The 20881-nt window shown below is 47.9% G+C and overlaps 1 protein-coding gene across 2 annotated transcripts in view; it reads right to left on the bottom strand.

Moving 5' to 3' along the window:
* The window catches only part of ITGB6 (integrin subunit beta 6), a 181966-nt gene that overhangs the window by 108342 nt on the left and 52743 nt on the right, over positions 1 to 20881 (bottom strand). For both annotated transcript variants that reach the window (XM_086948806.1, XM_086948805.1), the window contains exon 8: positions 57 to 152. In XM_086948806.1, the coding sequence (XP_086804932.1) occupies positions 57 to 152 (96 nt within the window). The remainder of the gene's footprint in view (positions 1 to 56; positions 153 to 20881) is intronic.

Raw genomic sequence — 20881 nt, 5'->3', positions numbered from 1 at the left:
AACTAGAAAAGCCCAGTTGGGAATACACCAGTGGAAAGAACGCTGCCTTTGCTTACCTGATAAATAGGAACTTGTTCTTTAGTGACAGCAAAGATGAGTAAGATATTGTTTTCAACAAGCTTGTCTATTAGTTGTCCAATCGTTGGGTACTCCTAGAAGAAACAGAATGAGTACAGCTGTTAGATGTATTGTTGTCCTAATCCAGAGGTCTTCAAACTTTTATGCTCGGAGCCCCACCCCTCAAGCAAAATGTTTTGAGGTCACCCCCCCAAAACTTTATGGCAAGGATTGGGGGAGCAGGAGGGACATGGTTGCGTGGCTGCATGCAGAGAGCGGGGCTTATGAGATGATTTGAGGAGTACTTTTTCTACAGCTTATTGACCACACTAAATATACGATTTATAATACAGCAAATGAATCAAACAAAAACATGTATTATCCCAAACATACTTATTCCCCGTAATTGGGGTGTTATGAGCCCCTCACATTCTTGAACCCCAATGAAACTACACCTGCAGTCCTGAGTAGCAGGCTATCTTCTCTGCATTTTTTTACTTTTTCCCCACCATGACGCGCCATAACTTTTGTTCTAATGCTGAAAGGAAAATAAGGTAGACAGTCATAATTGTGATGCAGTGGACCTCTCAAACTCCTGGGCCCCAGTCCTGCTGCATCTGCTTCCTTAATGATAACCACAGTGGCCACTAACACACCTGGCAGCAGTACCAGCTTCACTAATGAATGGCCCTTTTAAAAAAAAGACCACTTATATAGCCCCCGTGTTTGGGGTGTCTCTCTGAAGAAGCTGTCTCTGGCCATTTATAAACATAAAAATGAGTCCCCATACAGTGCTGCCTATTCTGGGCCACCTCTTTGACAATATCTATGAATCCCAATCCTTACCTCTGTCTCCTATACTATTACTGTGAGGCCCCAGGGCTGGAGAGGATTAGGGCTCTACATCTGAATGCAACCCTACCACCCCAAGGACTCAGCTTTCCCAAATTACTGCCCCTAAATGGTTAATGCAGACTTTGAGGTGCCTCTGCTTGAAAGCGGGGGGTGTGGTCGTAGTGCAGAAAGTTACAAGAAAAACCAGCCTTGTTACCAGCCGTTAATTTATTGAGTCACTTTTTTAAATTGTTTTAACTTTATTTCTTGTTTTTCAGAAACAAATTAAATACATCAACAAAACCAAAGGTCACATCACTTATCACAAATTATTCAGATTTACAGGTCACATATATTGAAGATAAATGAATACAAGACTGGAACATTGCATAGCTGGTAAGCACATCAAGCCGGGCAACATGGCTGCACTGCCTAGTATTAAGGAGTCCATTTTCCTGAAGCTGCAAAAAAACAAACACACAGAGGCCCAGCCATAGGCGAGTAGGGGAACAGCTCCCCTACCTATCGTGAAGTATAACATTGTCATCATGTCTGAACGTATCCCCTCACCCCATCCCGGTGTGGTCCAATTTTTACTGAGTGTCCTCTTCTGCTGCCTTGTTTAACAAGTATTGCCTATAAGGCTCCCATATATCCTTAGGTGCACATGTTACCAGCATCAGAGCATTATAATTATCAGAGTGTGTGGAACAATAGGCTAAATCTGTATGCCAATTCGCAATAGTGGGCAATGGGCCTCTCATCAATCTCATGGCCACTCTACGTTTGGTCAAGAAAAGACCAATAGCCGCCAGCTTACGCACCCCCTTCGGTATCTGCTTATCGTACCCTAGCAAGGTTACCAATGGTGATTCGGGAATAGTGTGATCTAGCATTTTATTCAAAACAGCAATGACCTCCTGCCAGAATTTCCTAATACCAGGGCAATCCCACGCCAGGTGTGTAAAGTGGGCTACGACAGCTGTACATCAAATGCATTTACTATCCTCTCGCAATCCATGTCTGCACATTCTCGATGGCGTGTAGTATGTTCTATGTAGATATTTAAAGTGGAGGAGTTTATGATGCCCGTTTAGGGAGATCGACTTGGTTTTTTAAAACATTAAGTCCATTGTGCGGGGGTAATTTCAAGCTCAAGTTCCTCTTCCCAGTATAGTTGAAATTTAAGCTTAGACTGCGAATCCTAACGTTTAAAAAGCATGTATAAAATAGATATTCCACGTTGTGGAACTTTAGAATGTAGCCAGTAATTGAGGGATTGTAACCCTTGTGGTTCTATCAGATCAAGGCCCAACAGGTCGCGGATAGAGCTGCGAAATCTAAAATACTGAAGGGTATCGAGCGGCGTAACACCCCGTCCTGTGGTGATTACCTGCTCCCATGTTTTAACCTCACCCTCCTGGAAAATATCTCCCAACACCTTGATACCTAACTTTGTCAGTGTGGCAAGGACGGCTCCATCGTCTTTAAGCAGAAGCCAGTCACACCATTGTAGTGGAAGAGCAGCTGAATTTTGTTCCGGGTTTCTTATATATAAAAGTGTGCCGTCAGCATAAGCTGAAATCATGAGATTGTAGTTCCGAGACCAAATACCCCTATACGAATGGTATTCGTGCATCGCGCACAATAGTGGTTCCGCCAATAAGGTGTACAGGAGGGGGAGAGTAGACAGACCTGCCTGGTGGCCCAGTGATATCTGTTGAATGGGAATACATGCCATTAATCCTCAACTGAGCTACCGGCTGGGCGTATAACACCTCGACCAGCTGTATAAAAATATCTCCCACACCAACCCTCTGAAAAACAGAGTAAAAAAAGTGCCACTCTACAGCGTGAAATACTTTTTTGATATCCATAAACAAAGCAGCGGCCTTGACCTGGAGATTGATGCGTGATATCCTGCCAAATAGAGTGCAGAGATCCCTGGCACAAACCCAATTTGTTCAGGTTCCACCATCCTAGGAAGTAAGGGGCTAGCCTGTTTGCCAATACCTTAGCAAAAAGCTTTGTGTCTGTGTTTAATAAAGACAGCTTCCTGTATGAGGAACAGTGTTCCAAGGGTTTTCCTAGTTTCAACATTGTAATTATTGCGGCCTCTCTCATTGAGGGTGGCATGATATCTGTTTTAGCCATTTCTTTAAACAGGTTCAATAAATGTGGAATCAGTTTATCTTGGTAAGCCTTATAGCAGGCCACCGTTAAACCGTCCGCCCCGGGGGCCTTTTCACTAGGCATGGCCTTCAGTGCAGCACTGAGTTCTGTTGGTCACAGAGGACCAATAAGATGTTCTCTGTCGCTATTGGACAACCAAGTCATGGTAAAGTGCACCTAATAGTCATCATCAGAGTCATGTGTGGCTACTCCCCTATAAGTATAGAGGCCTGCATAATATTCTGCAAATGTGTCCACTATGACCTGATTGGAGTCGTAAATACTGTTGATGTGGTTATCACCCTTTTTAGGCCGGATTGTCGCTACCAAGGTAGCACTGGGTCGGTCACCCTCTGCATATACCCTAGCCACCGCATATTTCACCAGATGGGTAACTTTGTCCGCTGCGAGCCCATTATAGTCACTAATTTTTGTCCTGATCTGTGCTAAGATCTGTGGGTCACCAATGTCCTGCAACCTACCCTCCAACGCCTTCAGTTCTCTTTCGATATTGCCTAATTGTGTGCAAATGGAATTAAGAACTCCAGCATGTTAGAGATTGTGATCTCGAGGATGTAGAGCTTGAAGGCCTCCCTAATGGAACTCATCGATGTCACACTACCCAAATTGGTAAGGAAATATTCATTGATTGCAGTTCTGAGTTCGGCACGACACAGTCTCCAACAGAGAATACTGTGGGAATCTCCATACCCTCTTATGTCGGAAAGCATCAGGGAGTACTATTTTTAAAAGAGCGGGAGAGTGGTCTAAAAGAGTGCGGGCCAAATGTGAATAGGATTGTATAGCGAGGACCAAGGTGCAGGAGGCAAACCAGTAATCTATCCTTGTATCAATACCATGTGCAGCAGAGTAGTGCGAATATTCCCTACCTAACGTAAACAGGTAGTGCCACACGTCCCGTAGCCCCTCAGCTTGAGCAATGCTCCCATAGCCTGCGCTGCGCGCGAGGGTGGTCTAGGGGGGCTCTTAGAGAGATCTAATACCGGGTTTTGGACACAGTTAAAGTCGCTGCCCCACAGAATAGGCAAATGGGAGTGTCGCAATAGCTTGTGATGTAAAACATGATAGAATTGCAGATCGTCATAATTAGGTCCATAGACCCCGACCAATAAGACGTTAAAATGCTCTGTAGGGCATTTCGCTAGGACAAACCTGCCGCCTGTATCCACTTCCAAGGACTAAATGTGGATGCCTGAATTCCTGCGGACCCAAACGCTAGGACAAACCTGCCGCCTGTATCCACTTCCAAGGACTGAGTGTGGATGCCCGAATTCCTGCGGACCCAAATCAACACACCCCTCGCATGGGAGGAAAAACCTGATGCAACACACGTACCCTTCATGCGGCATTGGGACAGCAATCCAGTGCCCCCAGAGAGATGTGTCTCTTGCAAAATGGCCACATCCACATTATGGCGGTGAAGATAGGTCACTACTTTATGAATTTTACTTTGGTCATTGAGGCCTCTAATGTTCCAGGAAAGGATATTAATATCTAAACAGTCGTCATTAGGCTTGGACATTGAGAAAAATTACTCAAGTTGGAATTCCCAGTGGTACCAAAATGCATGACCTGAATTGACATTGGGCATATATCCCCATAAAACAAATCAAAAGACCATGCAATAATAAAGAAAACAACAACCCCAAAGACCCACCCACACCACATCAAAATAAGTAGACATGGCAATTCATGAAACCACAGCCACCCCACTCCCCCTCTCGATATGAAAACAACTCCCCAACAACAGTACCCCAGGTGAAATACACTGAAGGCTGTGGCCGCCAGACCCCAGTGTTACTGGGCAGTCCCTCGTAGCCTTAGACAAATAGTGACCTACCAGTCACCAGGGTACCACAATTACTGCGCATCAGCACAAAGTGTAATAGGAATACCTCACAGAGGCACAGCAAGCAAAGAAGTATTTCTGACAACGTGTTACCCAAGTGGGGAGTCATGGACTCCGAGAGTGATATACAGCTAGCCACAGACATCATGAAGGTGAGGAACTTGGGCCCTGTGTGCATTCCAATGAGGCCCCCCAGCAGCTGCGGAGGCCTCCCCCAATGGTGAGCTAGGGAGTTTATTTGCACGGTCCATAGGGTATTTCTTGAGACCACGTTGTAAAAGTTTAGGGTCTGCATAGAGTTTGGTTAGGCCATCCAGAGTGACCCGCAGCCGGGCCGGGTATAGCATTGTGTAATCAAGTTGAAGCTCCCATAGTTAACGTATTGCCAGACCAAATTTCTTGCAAGCCTCCTACACCAGCGGCGTGAAATACGGAAACAAGGATAGGTCGGAGCCCTCATACATGAAGGCTTTGAGATCTCTAGCCTGTCTCGGCGCCGCATCCCTGTCCTCGTAGTTGAGTAAACGGGCAATCAGGAGCCTGCGTGGGGCACCAGGAGGGGGGCGAGGCCCCAATGAACAATGAGCCCGTTCTACACCGAACACTTAAGAGAAGGTTTCCCTGCCTAGAAGTCGCACCAGCAGTTTTTTGCCAGAGTTCCATATTGTCAATTGAGGCAGACTCGGGCAGACCCAGAATACATACATTGTTGCGCCTTGAGCGCGCATCGATATCCTCAGTCTTGTCTCTCATGGTCGCTATGAGTTTCTTCATCTGTTTCTGCCAGTTCCCCAAATTAGTCTGGGTATCCTCTGCCACAGAAATCCTGCGTTCCGTCATATCAATCCTTTTGGCGTTCTTGTCTACCCTTTCGGACATTCTGTCCATTCAATACACCAACGTGCATCTATTGACGTCAGGCTACGATGCATGGCCCCCAAGATCTGTCGAATATCCCCCTCTGGCATGGTAGGTTCTGCCGGGGCTCCGATGTCGTGGAGTCGCGGTCATCATCGCGACGATGTTCGAAGTGCAACTTGGATTGGGTTTTATCGAGTTTGCCCATTGCACCACAAACTGTGTGGCTAGTGTCCAGACCGGAAGTTGCTGATACCAACTGGAAAACAATGAGGCAACTGGGCGGTGAAAGTGCAGATTTGCCGAACCTCTTGGACACTGCCGGGCCACACCACAGAGGGAGAGCAACCCACCACGGGGATAACACAACGTACAGCAAGGCCAATGAGGGGAGCACTGTGAGGCTTAAATAAAGGGAACTGGACACATCCACAGCAGTACTTTCCACCGCCTGCCCACCACTGCTGCACTGATGCCAACTATCTAAACCCTAGCCACGTGTGCAGGGGTGGCGCCAACATATGTTACAAATGCACAGGAGCAATAGTGTCCCCGATCCACAGTAGGCAGTCACCAGTATATTATATCAAGTCCTTAGTTCAAGAGCAGTAACGGTTAGCGGTGCGACAGGGGCACCAAGGGCATGGACACGGCCAACAGAATGTTCAATGACCAACTCTCGGGAGACAAAATCAATGCAGTGTGGCCGGGCAGTACCATTCCCTCCGAGGCGCCAAAGAAATATGCAAACGCCAGTGTCCTGATAACATCTCGATAGTCCCCACCTGCCCTCTTACCGCTAGAACCGTCGCAGGTCACAATGCAGCATCAGCACCGTCGGTCTTTGAATGCCCGCCTGTAGGGTCCGCTTACATGAGGCGAGGGCAGGGGAAGAGAGAAATCCAATAGGTGGGTCCCACAAACATGCAGCTCGAGCACACCGCCCCAGTGGGGGCACACACGGCACTGCCAGGACACCGTAAGCCCCAAAGCTGAGCAGCATATCTCATTGCGGCCTGACAGGCTGAGCGCAGCGCCGTGTGATCGCGGCGTACTTCAGGCAACTTCGGGACAAGTGTTCCACTTCACCAAGGCCACGTGGGGCAAACCATGATCCTCAGGAGAGTGTGAGGAGGGGGTTGAGCCGCTCAGACAGGGCCATGGATACAGGCCTCCAAGGCATTCACGCACAGGGGTTAGGAGCGCGTGGGAGAAGTCAGCTCCCCGGGGACCGAAGGGTGTGCGACACGGCGCACCCGAGCCTCTCGGTCTGAACCCCCCACTCAGATTCCTCCTCAACGCTGGGCGCACTGAGCCCTCGCTCGCTACGATGTACACAGCCCCGGGCCGCCAGCAAGGTCCGCAGCCGGGAAAGAAGCACTCTGGGGCCATCAAGACGGAAGGGCAGCACCATGCAGCTCTGTCTGAATCACGTAGCCCCAACCTGCCACAAAATGGTCGCCGGAGGTCGTAGGTAAAGCGTAGGTATGCAGCCGCTCATTGCACCATAACCAGAGACAGCGGAGCTCCCAAACTTCACACAAATGCTCCCTGCTGTCTCAGACGCTGGCACCGTTGTTTGTTTGGCAACCGGATGACTTGGAGGTGCAGAATAATGCAGGATAGTTTAGGCGACGGCTTTAGCCCGGTTAGGCTTGCCACGCCTCCATTGATTGAGTCACTTAAAGCCAGGGCCACTGGAATTATGGGTTTCTGCAACAGCAGCATTTTCCACATAATTATGAGTTTACCGCATGTGCTCCATAATCCATCATCTGCAGATTCTAACAAAAAAGCTTGATTCTAGCTCAAACGGAACTAAAGTTCTTAAAACATAGAAAAGTGTTCGGGAACAGTGAAAGGCCCTTTGCAAAGATTGACTGGTATTCTTGTAGTTGCTTACTGCTGTATTTGGGTGTTAAACTGGTACTAATGAGGAGAAATATTTCCCCTGACAGCGTTACCATGAGTTAAAATGACAAAATGATGAAGTAATGGTAGCCACAAAATGTGCGGCATTGTGCCACATAATTTACCTGTTCTTGCTGCATAATTCAGTCAACCCTGCAGCATATTGTGGTTCTCTCCCGCTGAATTATTACAGAAGCTCTGCTCAAAAAAATTCATGGTAGCAAAGATTTATTCTCTTTGAGATGTAACGTCAGGGTGTTATCAGCCTAGATCTGGGCTAGTGGTGACACTTACAAAAATGTCTGCATTAGATACAGATTGATTACTTATTTCTGAAAAGTATATTTTGTGAGAACTTGTTTTTTCTCAATCACTGCATCATTTTGCAGCAGCAGCCTAGCTTAGACTATGTAAATATTATTTTAAAATAATGACTTACATATTCACAATGCTTTCTGCCACTGGTTGGGACCTTATAGCACTATAAACAGGGTCACCGGAATTATTCTGCAGAAGGCCAAATTATGCTACAGGGTAGACTAAATTATGCAGCAAGCAAAAGTGAATTATGCTGCATAATGCTGAATATTTTGTGATGGCATTACTGCATTATTTTACTATTTTTACACTTATTACCACTGTCCTAGCATATATTTCCCCTGATTTAACACCCACACATAGCAATAAGCAACAGAAAGGTGACCAGTCAACCTTTAGAAAGGGCCTTCCGCTGTAGGTAATGTATTGCTGCATTTTTAGTTACTTTTGAACCATTTGAGCAGGAAACATTTTTTTTGTTGTTAAAATCTGCAAATTATGCAGCAGATGATGGATTATGTGACAAATGCTGAAAATCGATAATTACACAAAATGCCAAAACCGCACAATTGCATAATTCCAGTGGCTCTGACTATAAATACAACAGTCACTATTCCTCTGCACCAACTAGGGTTAATTATGTGTCTCTCAGCTTTAACACACACACAGACATCTGCAGTGATTGTAGTTGCTAACCGAGGTTTCATAACATAAAAGAGTGCATTTATCACTGGTTAGTTTAACTTGCAATTATTTTTCAATTAAGTTGTTATTGCATTAATTTATACACACTTAAATGACTGTGAAAATTCAAAACACTTGTTTTTTAATTGTTTTTAGCAGCTGCTTTGACCCTGCCAGCACACTCACTGACCCCTGCCCCCAGAGCACTCCAATAACAGTTCTCACTTTCACTTCAAGGGCTTGACATAATGAAGACAGCCTGGAAATGCAGCAAATAAATATCACCACACATCCAGGGCATCTTCGTTTACATGTAATTGCAGAAACATTTGCAACCCCCTGGGAACCCAACCAGCGGGCACAACCTACAGTTTAAAGATCTCTGTCCTAATCCAATATACAGGAACTGGGCAGTGGACCTGTCCATAAGGAATATCTTTATCTCCTAAGTGGAATTGCTAAAGAAATCATCTCAAAATTTCAGAAGAGCAATAATTAAAAACATTGGCTCGAATTGCAAACCTTCTATTCTTTGAGTGAGAGTATTTTACTCCAGGAAACAAAGACACCTAAGGATGATGTAAGTCACTCTTATAGAAAAATGTTGTGAACTGAGCACCATTTTCTGGGAAAGTAGCTAGAGTTTTGTGCTTGTCATATAACTTCAGTGCCTTTCCATGGGAAACTGTCGCGACTTTTTACCTCTAGATGCTTTTTTGTGTGTTGAATCTTTTTTAACTTACATTGCATAGTTTCTAAATGTGAAATAAAATACATATTGGTCACTCTCGCCTACCCTCTGTCAACTTCTCTCATAAATTCTGCTACAATTCTCCCACACATCTTTAGACTTCTCTCAAGCCTCTACAACTTCTCAGTCACCGTTATCTTTTCAACCCTTCCTTTCTTCAATTTGCCCCTTCCCTGGAGAATTTCTTCGTCCACCTCTCACCAAATCCCCACCTTACACTACTCTCACTTTCTCTGTCTCTCTCTCTCTCTATATATATAAATATATAGTTTTCCATAGGAAAAGCGTATTTTGTTTTGCCAATAACTTTGGCGCCACTTGACTAATCTCCATGAACGTTTCAAAACAACCCCATTTTATCTTCAGCTGCTGTGTGGAAAGTTTTGCGGTAATCCGACAAGCGGGGGCCGTGAAAAAAGGGGGGCCCCTAAACGCATTTTCCCCATGTTATGTCTATGGGGATTTTTCATTTTGTGACTAAGACTACAGACTGAACTGCTAACTGGAATTACACCAAATTAGGCAGAAAGCTAGATGTTAGTCCAGAAAGCGTGCTTTTTGTGATTTGGTGTAAATTCGTTCAGTAGTTTTTAAGATATCTAACTTAAAGAAATATAGATATCTGGTGATGCAAGTCCTTGCAGTAGACTTGCGGATCCTACTAAAATTTGATTAGCTGCCAACACTTCAACCAGGAAGTGTTGGCAATCATCTTGGGACTCAGCTTGAAGCCGAGTCCCACAAACGAAGTAGACAATAAAGAAAAGGGGGCAAGGTAGGAATACCCTCGCCCCCCAGATATGGTTGGGGGTGCCTCAGGGATCCCACCGGGCAGTGGACTCGCAGGTGGAGCCGCAAACCTGTGGCTCCTGTGTGTCTTATTTTTAAAGCCCCGGGGTCCTAAATCCAGGGGGCATGATGAAGGGGGCTCAGGGCCCACCCCTGTTAGGCTTATAAAAAGCCATGGGGACCGCCACCCCCCGGGGCTGTAAGCAATAAAAATCAGGGGTCCGCTTGTGAGAAGTTGGCCTGTTATATGATGCTCACTAGTTCTAGTGATCACCTTGTACCATGCCAAGCAACCCTTATGATGATTGGTTGTAAGTCAACCTTATAGACCAGCTATCCTAGAGGTAGCGTGGACAAAGCAGTCTTAGGCTAAGCTCAGTAAGGCATGTGAAGCAAGCTGTTTTACCATACACAATCCCCTTGAATACCAAATGAAAGTACACCGCACAGATATATATTGAAAATATATATATATTTATTACTACAAGTATCCCCTATACTCTTTATGAGCACAGAAGCAAATGCGTTAAAACAAAACACAGTTTAAATATACAAAAGTTGCCCAATTATGGATGAGCCCTAGGGGCCACCTAAACCATATACTAAAATAGTGGTATAAGAACCACCAACTGAAAAGGAAGTAGGCCTAGGGCCTTGGGAATCGCTGGAGCTGATCGGGACTAGCAGTGACTAAGTCGGGAAAGGCTTGCGGGACTCGGTGCAGTGCGGAAAGTGCACGCATATACCAATGTTAAGTCAATGGTGCGTAAAAGTTACAAAGTTAGTTATTAAGGAACCTTCCGAGTGACCTAGAAGGATGAAACTTTAGACACAGGCACTAGAGGTGTGTACCAGTGTGGGAACACCGGCGTTGATGAGTTACCTCACCCACAGGAAGCGGGTGCACAGGTGCGAAGTAGTATCGGGTTTCGTCACGCAGGTCGATGGTGCTTGGAGCTGAAGATGCCGCAGGCGGCTCGATGTGAAGAGTTCCGGTGGATCCAAGGGTGGATCTGAAGTGGTGAAGACCTGAAAGCAGAGGGGACAATGTTCAAAGTCACTAGCCAGTGACTACCATTGAACCAGATTGGAACCAGGCGATGTCGGGTGCAAACAGGTGATGAGGTGTAGCTTCTCTCTGCAGCCACGTGGACACGAAGAGGTCAAGGACGTCTAGGAGTTGATCACAAGCTGTCCCACACAGGCTTCTCGCTGTTGGCAGTGTCGGCAACTTGATTGGAGTAAACAGGCCTTGGCTAATGCAAGCCACGCAGGAAGTGAAAAAGGCTTATCACTCGGACCGGCAAGGTCAGAGCGGGTGCTCCTTTTTACAGGAGCGAGGGCAAGTCTGGAGCAACCAGACCCGCAGTGTTGATTGTCGTGTTGGTCGCCAAGATGGCCGCTAGCCGCGTGGCAAGCAACCGGGATGGCGAGTCGAGTGGCAAAGGGCAAAAGGGCCCCACGCAGATCGTGGAGATGCTGGGGGGCTGATCTTTGATGCAAATGCTGCTCGGTTGTGGGGCTTCTCAAACCCCGGAGCACAGCGTCGAGGGTGCCTCGGGTGCTGCGCAGTCAGCTTCTCGGGAGTCTTTCAAGATGGCCGGTCCCACGTCTCTTGGTGCCTCCACGGGTCCCTTCTTTGCAGGGACTGTGGATCGGGCAGTGAGATGTCTGGGAGTCTGGGTCTCGTTGGGCTCTGGGCTCGGGCTCCGGCAGGAGGCGGCGGCAAAGCAGACGTCGAGTTGCTGGATGGTGCCTGTGTTCACAGGGTGGCCACTCCTAGGCCACCAAGGAGATGCTCTTCAGTCTTCTGTGCAGCAGAATGTCGAAGTCCAGTCGTCTTCTTAGTTTCAAGTTGATTCAGGATGATCTGAGGTGCTATGGCACTGCTCCCACTCTTATTCCCAATCTGAGGGGTGGATCACCTGCTAGGTCCCTCCTATGGATGGGACCAGGAAGGGGGGTAGTTACACCCCCTTTCCTTTGTCCAGCTCCTCGCCAGGCCTGGGTCTGGAAAGTCCCAGGACCGGTTTGGACTGGCTTATGCACGAGGACACCTTGTGTGCCTCGGGCATGTCTGATTCTATTCAGCCCTGTCCTATCCAATACACAAAATCCTGTCTGGGGTGGTGCTCGCACCTCCCAAGGCAGGAAACCCTTTGTTCAAGCCTCCCTCGCTGGAAGGACTCCCAGCAGCAGGAGGTCAGACTTGTGTCTGTGGTGGCAGCATCCATTTTGTGATGCTGAGGCTCTGTTTAACTTTAACCGGGGTTAAGGCTATGTACATGTCGTGTCCCTCTAGAAGGGTGGAATGCTATCCCCGTCGACAGAACTGTCGAGGGGATAGTATTCCAAATCGTATGACACCTTACTCGACATGTTTTGATAAGGCCAAACCAAAGTTACCATATAGCCACGAGGATTATAATGCACTTAAGAGTATATGGTATGGCAATATCCCGGAACAGCTAAGGGAGTTGTTCCCGACAGCTGCAGACAGGCTCAGCTCATGCTAGAGCACCGTCTCACATAAAACCAAGCACTCTGCCTCCAGGATTGTTAAGGCCTGCCATAGGAGTGACTTATAGGTTACTATGTGTCCAGTTAGGTTAGATATAGATATACTATATCTAAGTAAGAGGTGATTACACCAACTTACCCCAGCTGAGTGATCAGCCAGTTGTGTCAAATATGGAGGCCAGGCCAGGGGTGGCACAATACATGCTGCAGCCCCTGGTAGGCCTTGGCTACACCTATGCCCTGGGTACCTATGGTACACTGTTACAGGGGCCTATAAGGTGAACCAGTTCCAATTATGTTATGCACCTAGGGTACATGGAGTCCATTTTAAGGAGAGAGCAATTAGCCTGGGGCCCTGAATAGCAGGTTCCCAGGCCAACTATGTCAAAAACCAGCTAAACACCAGGCAAAAAGTTTGGGGGTAACCATAGTCAGATATTCACCTTCCTACACCGCTCACCCACCACAGCCTAGGGACCGCCACCTACCTGAGGCAATGAACAGTGTAAATGCCAAGTGGTCCGCTCAGTCCCCCTGCTGTCTCAGGGACCTCCAACTCCCCGGGGTACACAGTTTTTTTCAAGGCAATGCTGGGAAGGCCCTATGGCCTTCCCCGCTGCCCCGGGTATTCGCCACCTCCCCAGGGCACTTACATTATTTAAAAAAAGAAAGCAGGAGAGGCCCTATGGCCTCCCCCACAGCCCCTGGAATCGCCACCTTCCCGAGGCACAAACATAACAATGAAGGGGGTCCGTTGCTGCCCTTCGGCCGGAGGACAACCACCTCCCTGGGGCCCCAGATTTACCTGGGGACCACCACCCCGGGGGCGGCTCCAGCAATGTCCCAGGCTGCCCACCCCTGGGACATTGCAGTTTGCTATGGCTTGGTGGGAGCACTGATGCCGCCAAGCAATAGCAAACCTTCTAGGCTTTCAGCAAGTGCAAGCAGAAAATGCTCTAGCTTGCTAAAAGTGAAGCATGTCTGTTTCCCTGCCCGCTGTTTAGTGAGCAGGGAAACAGACAAATTGCTTTGAGATCCAGGGAGCTGCACTGGGTCTCAAAGCAATGCCGGCTCCCAGAGGAGGCAGGGATCCCGCAGGGACCACTCGGGCCTTCAGCTTCCCCCGCGGCCCCCAGCATTGAAAATGCGGGTGCCCTAGTTGGGACAAGGGCAGCCACACTACAGGCTGGGCCCTGGGGGATGGGGTTCCGGGGGCCATATTTAGGCCCAGGAGAGGGGCCGCGCGGCTCCCCACCCTATTTTATAAAAAGTGTCTGGCCCTGAGAGATGGGGTCTGCGGACCAAAAATGGCCCCACCCAGTTACAATTATATAAAAAATAAAAGGCTGGGCCCCAGGGGATGGGGTCCCTGGGGCCAAAATCAGCTCTGGAGGCCGACCGTGCAGCCCCCTCCCTTTTTTTTAAATAACATTATTTATTTAGAGGGGCAGACCCTAGGGGATGGGATCCAAAATGGTCCAGAGAAAGAAGGCCACGCGACCCCCTTTCCGAAAATGTTTTAAAAATACAAATAAAAAAAGCCAACAATTCACCAGAGGCCCATCCCCTTTCTCCGCCACCCTGCAAACGTGCCTCCTGGTGTGCTACTGGTTGGGGATGAAGTTTCCATAGCTGCTGAGGGTCCCTAGGGGCCAACAAAACCTCCTGTTATCTCCAGTAAGCCCCACACAGTGGGTTTGCTGAGAGGTAGTCAAAGGCCATGCCCCCTTTTTTCACCACTTTGCAAGCGCACCTCTTGACGCACTGCTGGTGGAGGGATGAGGTCCCCTTGCCTGCCTTCTGAGGGCCTCAGTACTAAAATGGACTTCTTTACCCAAGCAGCAGTGTGCCAGGAGGTGCATTTGCAGAGTGGTGGAGAAAGGGGGCATGGTCTCTGACGACCTCTCAGCAATCCAGCTGTGTGGGTATTACTTTATACATTAAAGCCCCGGGGAGGTGGCTATCCCCGGGGCAGCATGAGGGGGATTGAGCACCCCCATGCATTTTTTACTCAAGCCCCGGGGAGGTGGCGGTCCCCATGGCTATGGTGGGGCCACATTCCTCCCACATATAATTAACTAAGCCCCGGGGAGGTGGCGGTCCCCGAGGGCTTAAGGATAATGAAGTGAGGGAGCTGCGCTTTGGTTTTGTTTTTTCTGGCCTGGATTTGCGCACCCACAGCGAATTTGGCCGATTTAAAACAAAAACATTTTTTTGCCCTGGGGGTCCTTGTGGGATACCCTGAGCAGGCCTAGGGGGTCCGGGTGTTTTTACCCTGCCCCCTTTTCTTGTTTTTTCTTGTTTTCTTGTGACTCAGTTACCGAGTCACAAGATGGCTGCCAACACATTCTGGCTTGGAGTGCTGGCAGCCAATCTGATGTAAGCTCGTGCTCTGGAGGAGTCGCGACTCCTCCTCGGTGCTCAGAGATATACATTTTTATTTTTTGAAATTCTCAGCAACTACTGATCGGATTTACACTATTTAAAGAAAAGGTCACTTTCTGGACCAAGAGCTACCTTTTTGCCAAATTTGGTGTAGTTCCGATATAAATTAAGATGGGGAAAACGCATTTTGAGACCCCCTTTTTTCTCGGCCCCCACTTGACAGATCACCCCAAAACTTTCAAGACAGGAGCTGACCTGAGTGAACCATTAGTTTCAGAAATGTCGCCAAGATTCGTCAAAAGGTGCCAAAGATATTGGCAAAAGAAAAAACGCTTTTTGAATAGAAACAAGGTCCCTTAGTATAACTACCTACTGGCGACCACCAGTAGGTAACATACATATAGAGAAGACTGAACAGACGGTAGTGGGCATGTTGTGTCCCTCCCGGGTATCTTACCTCAGTGAGAGCTCCCTATTGCCACCCCGGATGCTAGGGAGAACCTGTTCTATGATGAAGTATTTGAGTTTGTAACTGTCTGAATAATGAAAGGCTTCAAAGTGTCAGGCAATTGGGTAATGTTGCTCTTTATTTCCTATAGTCCACATATGTTCTAAAACACGTTTCTTGTCCATGTGTTTGGTGCTCCGGCATTGCTTTTGGAGAAGAGGAGCTGCTAACATGCAGCTCCCCTTGCCCAAAAGCAATTCAGCTTAGCTTCATTGAAGCGAGAACTGGTTTCCTACTCTTGCTTCAATGAAGCAAAGCAGTGTTTGCTATGGCAGGGCAGGAGCAATGTGCATTAGTTGGGGGAACACCCCTGGATTTGAGCTCCCTGGGAGATCAGAAAGCAGTGTCTCCACCCATGATCTATCCCCAGAGGAGCTGAGAAAGTGGAGGGAGGAGAGAGAATGCAAGCTGCAGAGGGCAGGATTAAAAATTGAAGCTGATGAGAGGAGGGCTGAGGCTGAAATAGTCTTAGCAGATAAGAAACTACTTCTGGCTCACTCACTGAGTCTAAAAGAGCTGGAGATCAAGGCCAGGCAGGCTGAATCCATCTGTGATGATGGTAGCATGCATGCATGCAGTTCCTGATGGAGACAAAATGTTCCATATAGCCTAGGATTTGGTGCCCAATTATGTGATGGAAATGGATATTGATAAATGGTTTCCTGTTTATGATGTTTATGATGTTGCACTCAAAGTACACAGAGTTCCTGAGGAGCACAGTGGGTGTGGTCCGTGGAAACTGTCTACACTTGGGAGGGACACACTTCTGACATTAGAGGGTGGGAACCAAATCAAATACACTCCTATGAAGGCCTTTTTGATTGCCAAATTTGGGCTGGCTCCCGCCAAAGATTCCAGGGACATACAGAAGCTTCCCAACCAATCCTGGGTAGATTTTATTGATTACTCCAGCAAGGCACTGAATGGCTGGGTGAGGGGCAGCACGATTAATGATTTAAATGGATTGTATTATTTGATCATGAGAGAGCACATGCTCAGCAGGGCCGGACTGGGAACTGAAACCGGTCTTGCAGGGGCATGGGGGTGCGGCCAAGCTTTTTGCTAAGGCTGGTTTTGGCTGATTTCATCACAGGGGGCCGATATTGCTAGCCCCCATTAACAAAATGGTCCTCCAGGTGCCCAAAATCGGCCCCCACCATGGTGGCCCACCGGGGAAATGCCCGTTGCCCGCAACGGCCAGTCCGGCCCTGATGCTCAGTATCTGTTTTCCAGAGCTGTGCCAGCACCTAGTTGACAGTAAGCTGACTGACCCCAGGAAGCTTGCTGAGGAGGCAGACTTCTGGGGTAGCACCATAGTGCCCAAAAAGGTATCTGGGGATCACACCCACAAAGATGGTCAGGGTTTCCTACAAAAGAAAAAAAGGGAGAAAAGCCTAAAAACAAGAAGTTCTCAAAAGGCCCCTAAAATAATTTCCAAGAGAGTAGTGGTAACCAGTCCCAGTATGATACAAAGAAGAAAGTGTTCTTTGACCATAAGACAGGGAGGTTAGTACCCCAATGTATATAGTGTTCCAAGTATGGTCCCTCTAAGGGCAGACACCTCGGCTGGAAAGTGTAGCGCTTGGGGAGGACGTAGTTCCAGATAGTTGTGGGGAATAGATAGAGGTAACCCTAATATACCTGGGGGATATAGAAATGGTGCCAAAATCCAACATAAAACACCCAAAGGGAGAGAAAAAGAGGTGGTACACCGGGCTCACACCTGCTTCTTTGGAAACGCTCTAAACACAAAAAGGTATGACATCCTCTAAGGTGAGGTGGTACTACTAGGGCGGGGGGGGGGGGGCTGACCTGATGGATTTCTTAGGAATTCATTATTTTCTCTGGAAAAATACTTGGATTCAGCTCTATATGTAAAAAAACCTTAGGATATGCCTCAAAGTATCCTTTATTGAGGTGGTATCCTAGGTGTGAGTAAAAATACCACCCCACCAGGGTTGGACAAGGTGGCAAATGATGAAGCATGTCACTTTACTTGAGCGAGCCTCCCTCGTCCAATTCTTGGAATTGCTCATTTCACAGTAGGGATATAGCAGTAGGTAGATAGGTTGTCATGAACTAGAGCTAAGGAGAGCTTTTCTTTAAGCATGTCTAGATGGTGTCACACCATTTTGTGTTTAGAGCCAAAATCCCAAACGCCTGCAAATACTTAAAAGTATAGGCAATGGGTTGTAATTAATGGACAATGGGTGGAGGTTTGGGAGACACAGAAGCCAGCATGGCAACTGTCAAGTATCAGCTGGTGTCTGCAGAGCAGGTCCTACAGAACACATTCTACCAAATCGTAGTCACTGGCAATCGTGAGAGCCATCTACTGGTGGCTCTGGTTCCCTCTGAGTGGTGGGGGGTCTCAGGTTCTCTGAGAGTTGCTGTGAGCCCTGTCGTTCCTGTTCAATGTCTTTTAGTCAATGACCTGGAGCATACTACCTGAAGGGAGGTAGAGGTCAGGTCTCATTTGAAGATTATGGGATTGCTTCAGTGGGTATGCACTCTTTGAACATGTGCTATGCACCTACCTGATGCTGAAAGAGGAAAGGGTCGCCCTGTTAAAAACTGCTTTTAACGAACATAATATCCGCACACGCAGACAGGCAGTCCTGGCCTGCTTCGATCCGGTCCTTCCGCCATTAAATGGGAAGTTAGTGAAATTTTTTAAATTACTTGAGCAGAAAGTAACAAGTTCATGAACTTGGCCCTGACAAGATCGACTGAACTATGCCCAAGACAAGATGAAATGACCAACGCTCACTTTCCACATCATACCGTTTTTAGCATTACTATTATTAATAACTAATGTCTTTCTGGTTTTTATAAACAACTTTTTGCTCTTATAATCTTTTATCTGATGATATGTGTTTTAATGTACTTTTGTAATGGTTTTTATTAACCTGAGACAATACATTTCTAAACAGTGGGTTTGCACTCAAGCCATGACTGCCCAGATAGGGAGTCAAGGGAGTCTGAAGCCTGGAGCAATGGCTCAGACAGCTGCCAAGCAGAGGGGTAAGGATTGTGGGAAACTTATCCCTGAAAGTCCTGTGGTGGAGGTTGATGGGATCCCTGAGTAGGAGGCCCAAGAGCCAACCGGGCAAGACATTGCTGCTCTAGGTGATCTACGTGAGCTTGCCAGCTGGCAGGTTGAGGGTGGGCCCACCAGGGATGAATTCTGACAAGCGCAGATAAAATGTGTCCCATTATTGAGGGCTTGATGTGCCAGGCCTCCGTTCATGCAGCAGGTGAATCCTCCAGGGATCACCTAATCTACTTGAAGAACAATTTCCTCTACAGTGAGCCTATGGTTCCTAGTGTTGGGGAGCCCGTGTGCTAGTGGTCCCCCTGTGCTACTGAACCTTCCTTCTGGGCCTGACCCCTGAAATTCCCCTGGCAGGACTTTTGGAGTAAGGTAAGATATTTGCCATGCTTGTCTCCCAGTTTTATTGGCCCCGAAAAAAATAGCCTCAGATACATTCTGTCCCACCTGACAGGCCTGTGGGAAATCGTGGAAAAAGCACAGAGCTCCCCTGATCCTATTACCCATCACTGGAACCCCCTTTGAAAGGGTGGGCATCAACGTCATTGGAACCCTTGTACCTCGGACAGCCTTAGACAACAGGTTTGTCCTGGTCTTAGACGGTCATGCCACCTGCTACCCAGAGGGAATCCTTCTGAGGTCAGTGACCACACCTGTGGTGGGGATAGCTCTGATAGAGTTATTTACCCGTGTTGGGTTCTCTAAGAAGATAGTATCAGACAGACTCAAGCTTCATGTCAGCATACATGAAGTTCATGCGGGATGAGTGTAGTGTAACCTTCAAATTCACCACAACCTTTCCCTCCCAAACAAAATGATCCAGTTGAATGACTCAACAAGCCCTTGAAAGGCATGATAAGGGGCCTGCCTGAGCCCATGAGACATAAGTGGGGCATCCTATTGCCATGCATTCTCTGGACTACAGGGAGGTGACACACAAAGGAGTAGAGTTCAGCCCCTTTGAACTCCTCTATGGACACCGTGTTGGGGGACCTCTTAACTTGTCAAGAACAGGTGAGAGAAAGCTGCCAAGAAAATCCCAAGGATGTGGTCCACTACATGCTGGCCCTCCACAACCAGATGCTCCGCTTCTGGAAGAAGGCACAAGTAACCTAGAGGCCAGGTAAAAAGTGATGAAACTCTGGTACGACCAGTAGGCCACACTGTTGGAGTTTCAGCCTGGCCAAAAGGCATGGGTCATGCAACCAGTAGAGCCCAGAGCTTTCCAGGACTGCTGAACTATCCATATGAGATAAAGGAGCAGAAGTGCAAGGCTTTCTGCCTGGTGGACCTCCAGACCGCTAGGAAAGCTCTAAGGGTGCTCCATGTGACCTTCCAGAGGTCGAAGTGAGCATCCTCCTAGTGACAGATGACGGAGTGGTAGGGGAGAGTGAACCTCTCCCTGACCTCCTCTCTGCACAGGAACACGATGGGCCAGTGGAAGGTGTCAATCTCTCTGCCACCAGGAACCCCAGAACAGCAAGGTTACTGTTATCAGTTACTGGAAAAGTTTGCCCCATTATTCTCCATCAACCCTGGACTCACACATCTGTGCATTCATTATGTTAACACTGGGGACAGTCCACCTGTAAAGAACAAAATGTACAGGTTGACTGACAGGATCAGGGCAAGCATCAAGGAGGAAGTTTCCAAAATGCTGGCATAAGGGGTGATTGAGCCCTCTGATAGTCCTTTGTCCAGCCCGATGGTATTGGTACCAAAGGCTGCCTCACCAGGTGCCAAACCAGAACTCTGGTTCTGCATGATCTACAGAGGACTCAGTTCAGTCACCAGGACTGATGCACACCCCATCCCAAGCACTGATGAGCACATTGACAGGCTGGGCACTACCAAATTCCTCAGTACTTTTGCTTTGACTTCAGGGTACTGGCAGATAACCTTGACTGAGGGGCCAAAATAGAGGTCTGAATTCTCAACCCTGGAGGGTCTTTGCCAGTTCCAGGGGATGACCTTTACATTGAAGAATGCTCCTGCTACCTTCCAATGGTTAGTTATCTGGGTCCTGGCTTTCTGTGCTGCCTACTTCGCCGTTTAGAGTTCCAGCTGGGAGTAACACCTTTATTGCCTCAATGAGGTGCTTCAGGCCCTGCAACAGGCAGGCCTTACTACTACCAAGGCAAGCAAGTGTCAGATTGGGCTGCCCTCCATGGT

The sequence above is a fragment of the Lissotriton vulgaris genome, unplaced genomic scaffold, assembly GCF_964263255.1.
Source record: "Lissotriton vulgaris unplaced genomic scaffold, aLisVul1.2 SCAFFOLD_1038, whole genome shotgun sequence".
Taxonomy (NCBI): Eukaryota; Metazoa; Chordata; class Amphibia; order Caudata; family Salamandridae; genus Lissotriton; species Lissotriton vulgaris.
Note: the sequence above shows the minus strand (reverse complement) of the source record. Positions and strands in the feature narration are given on the sequence as shown.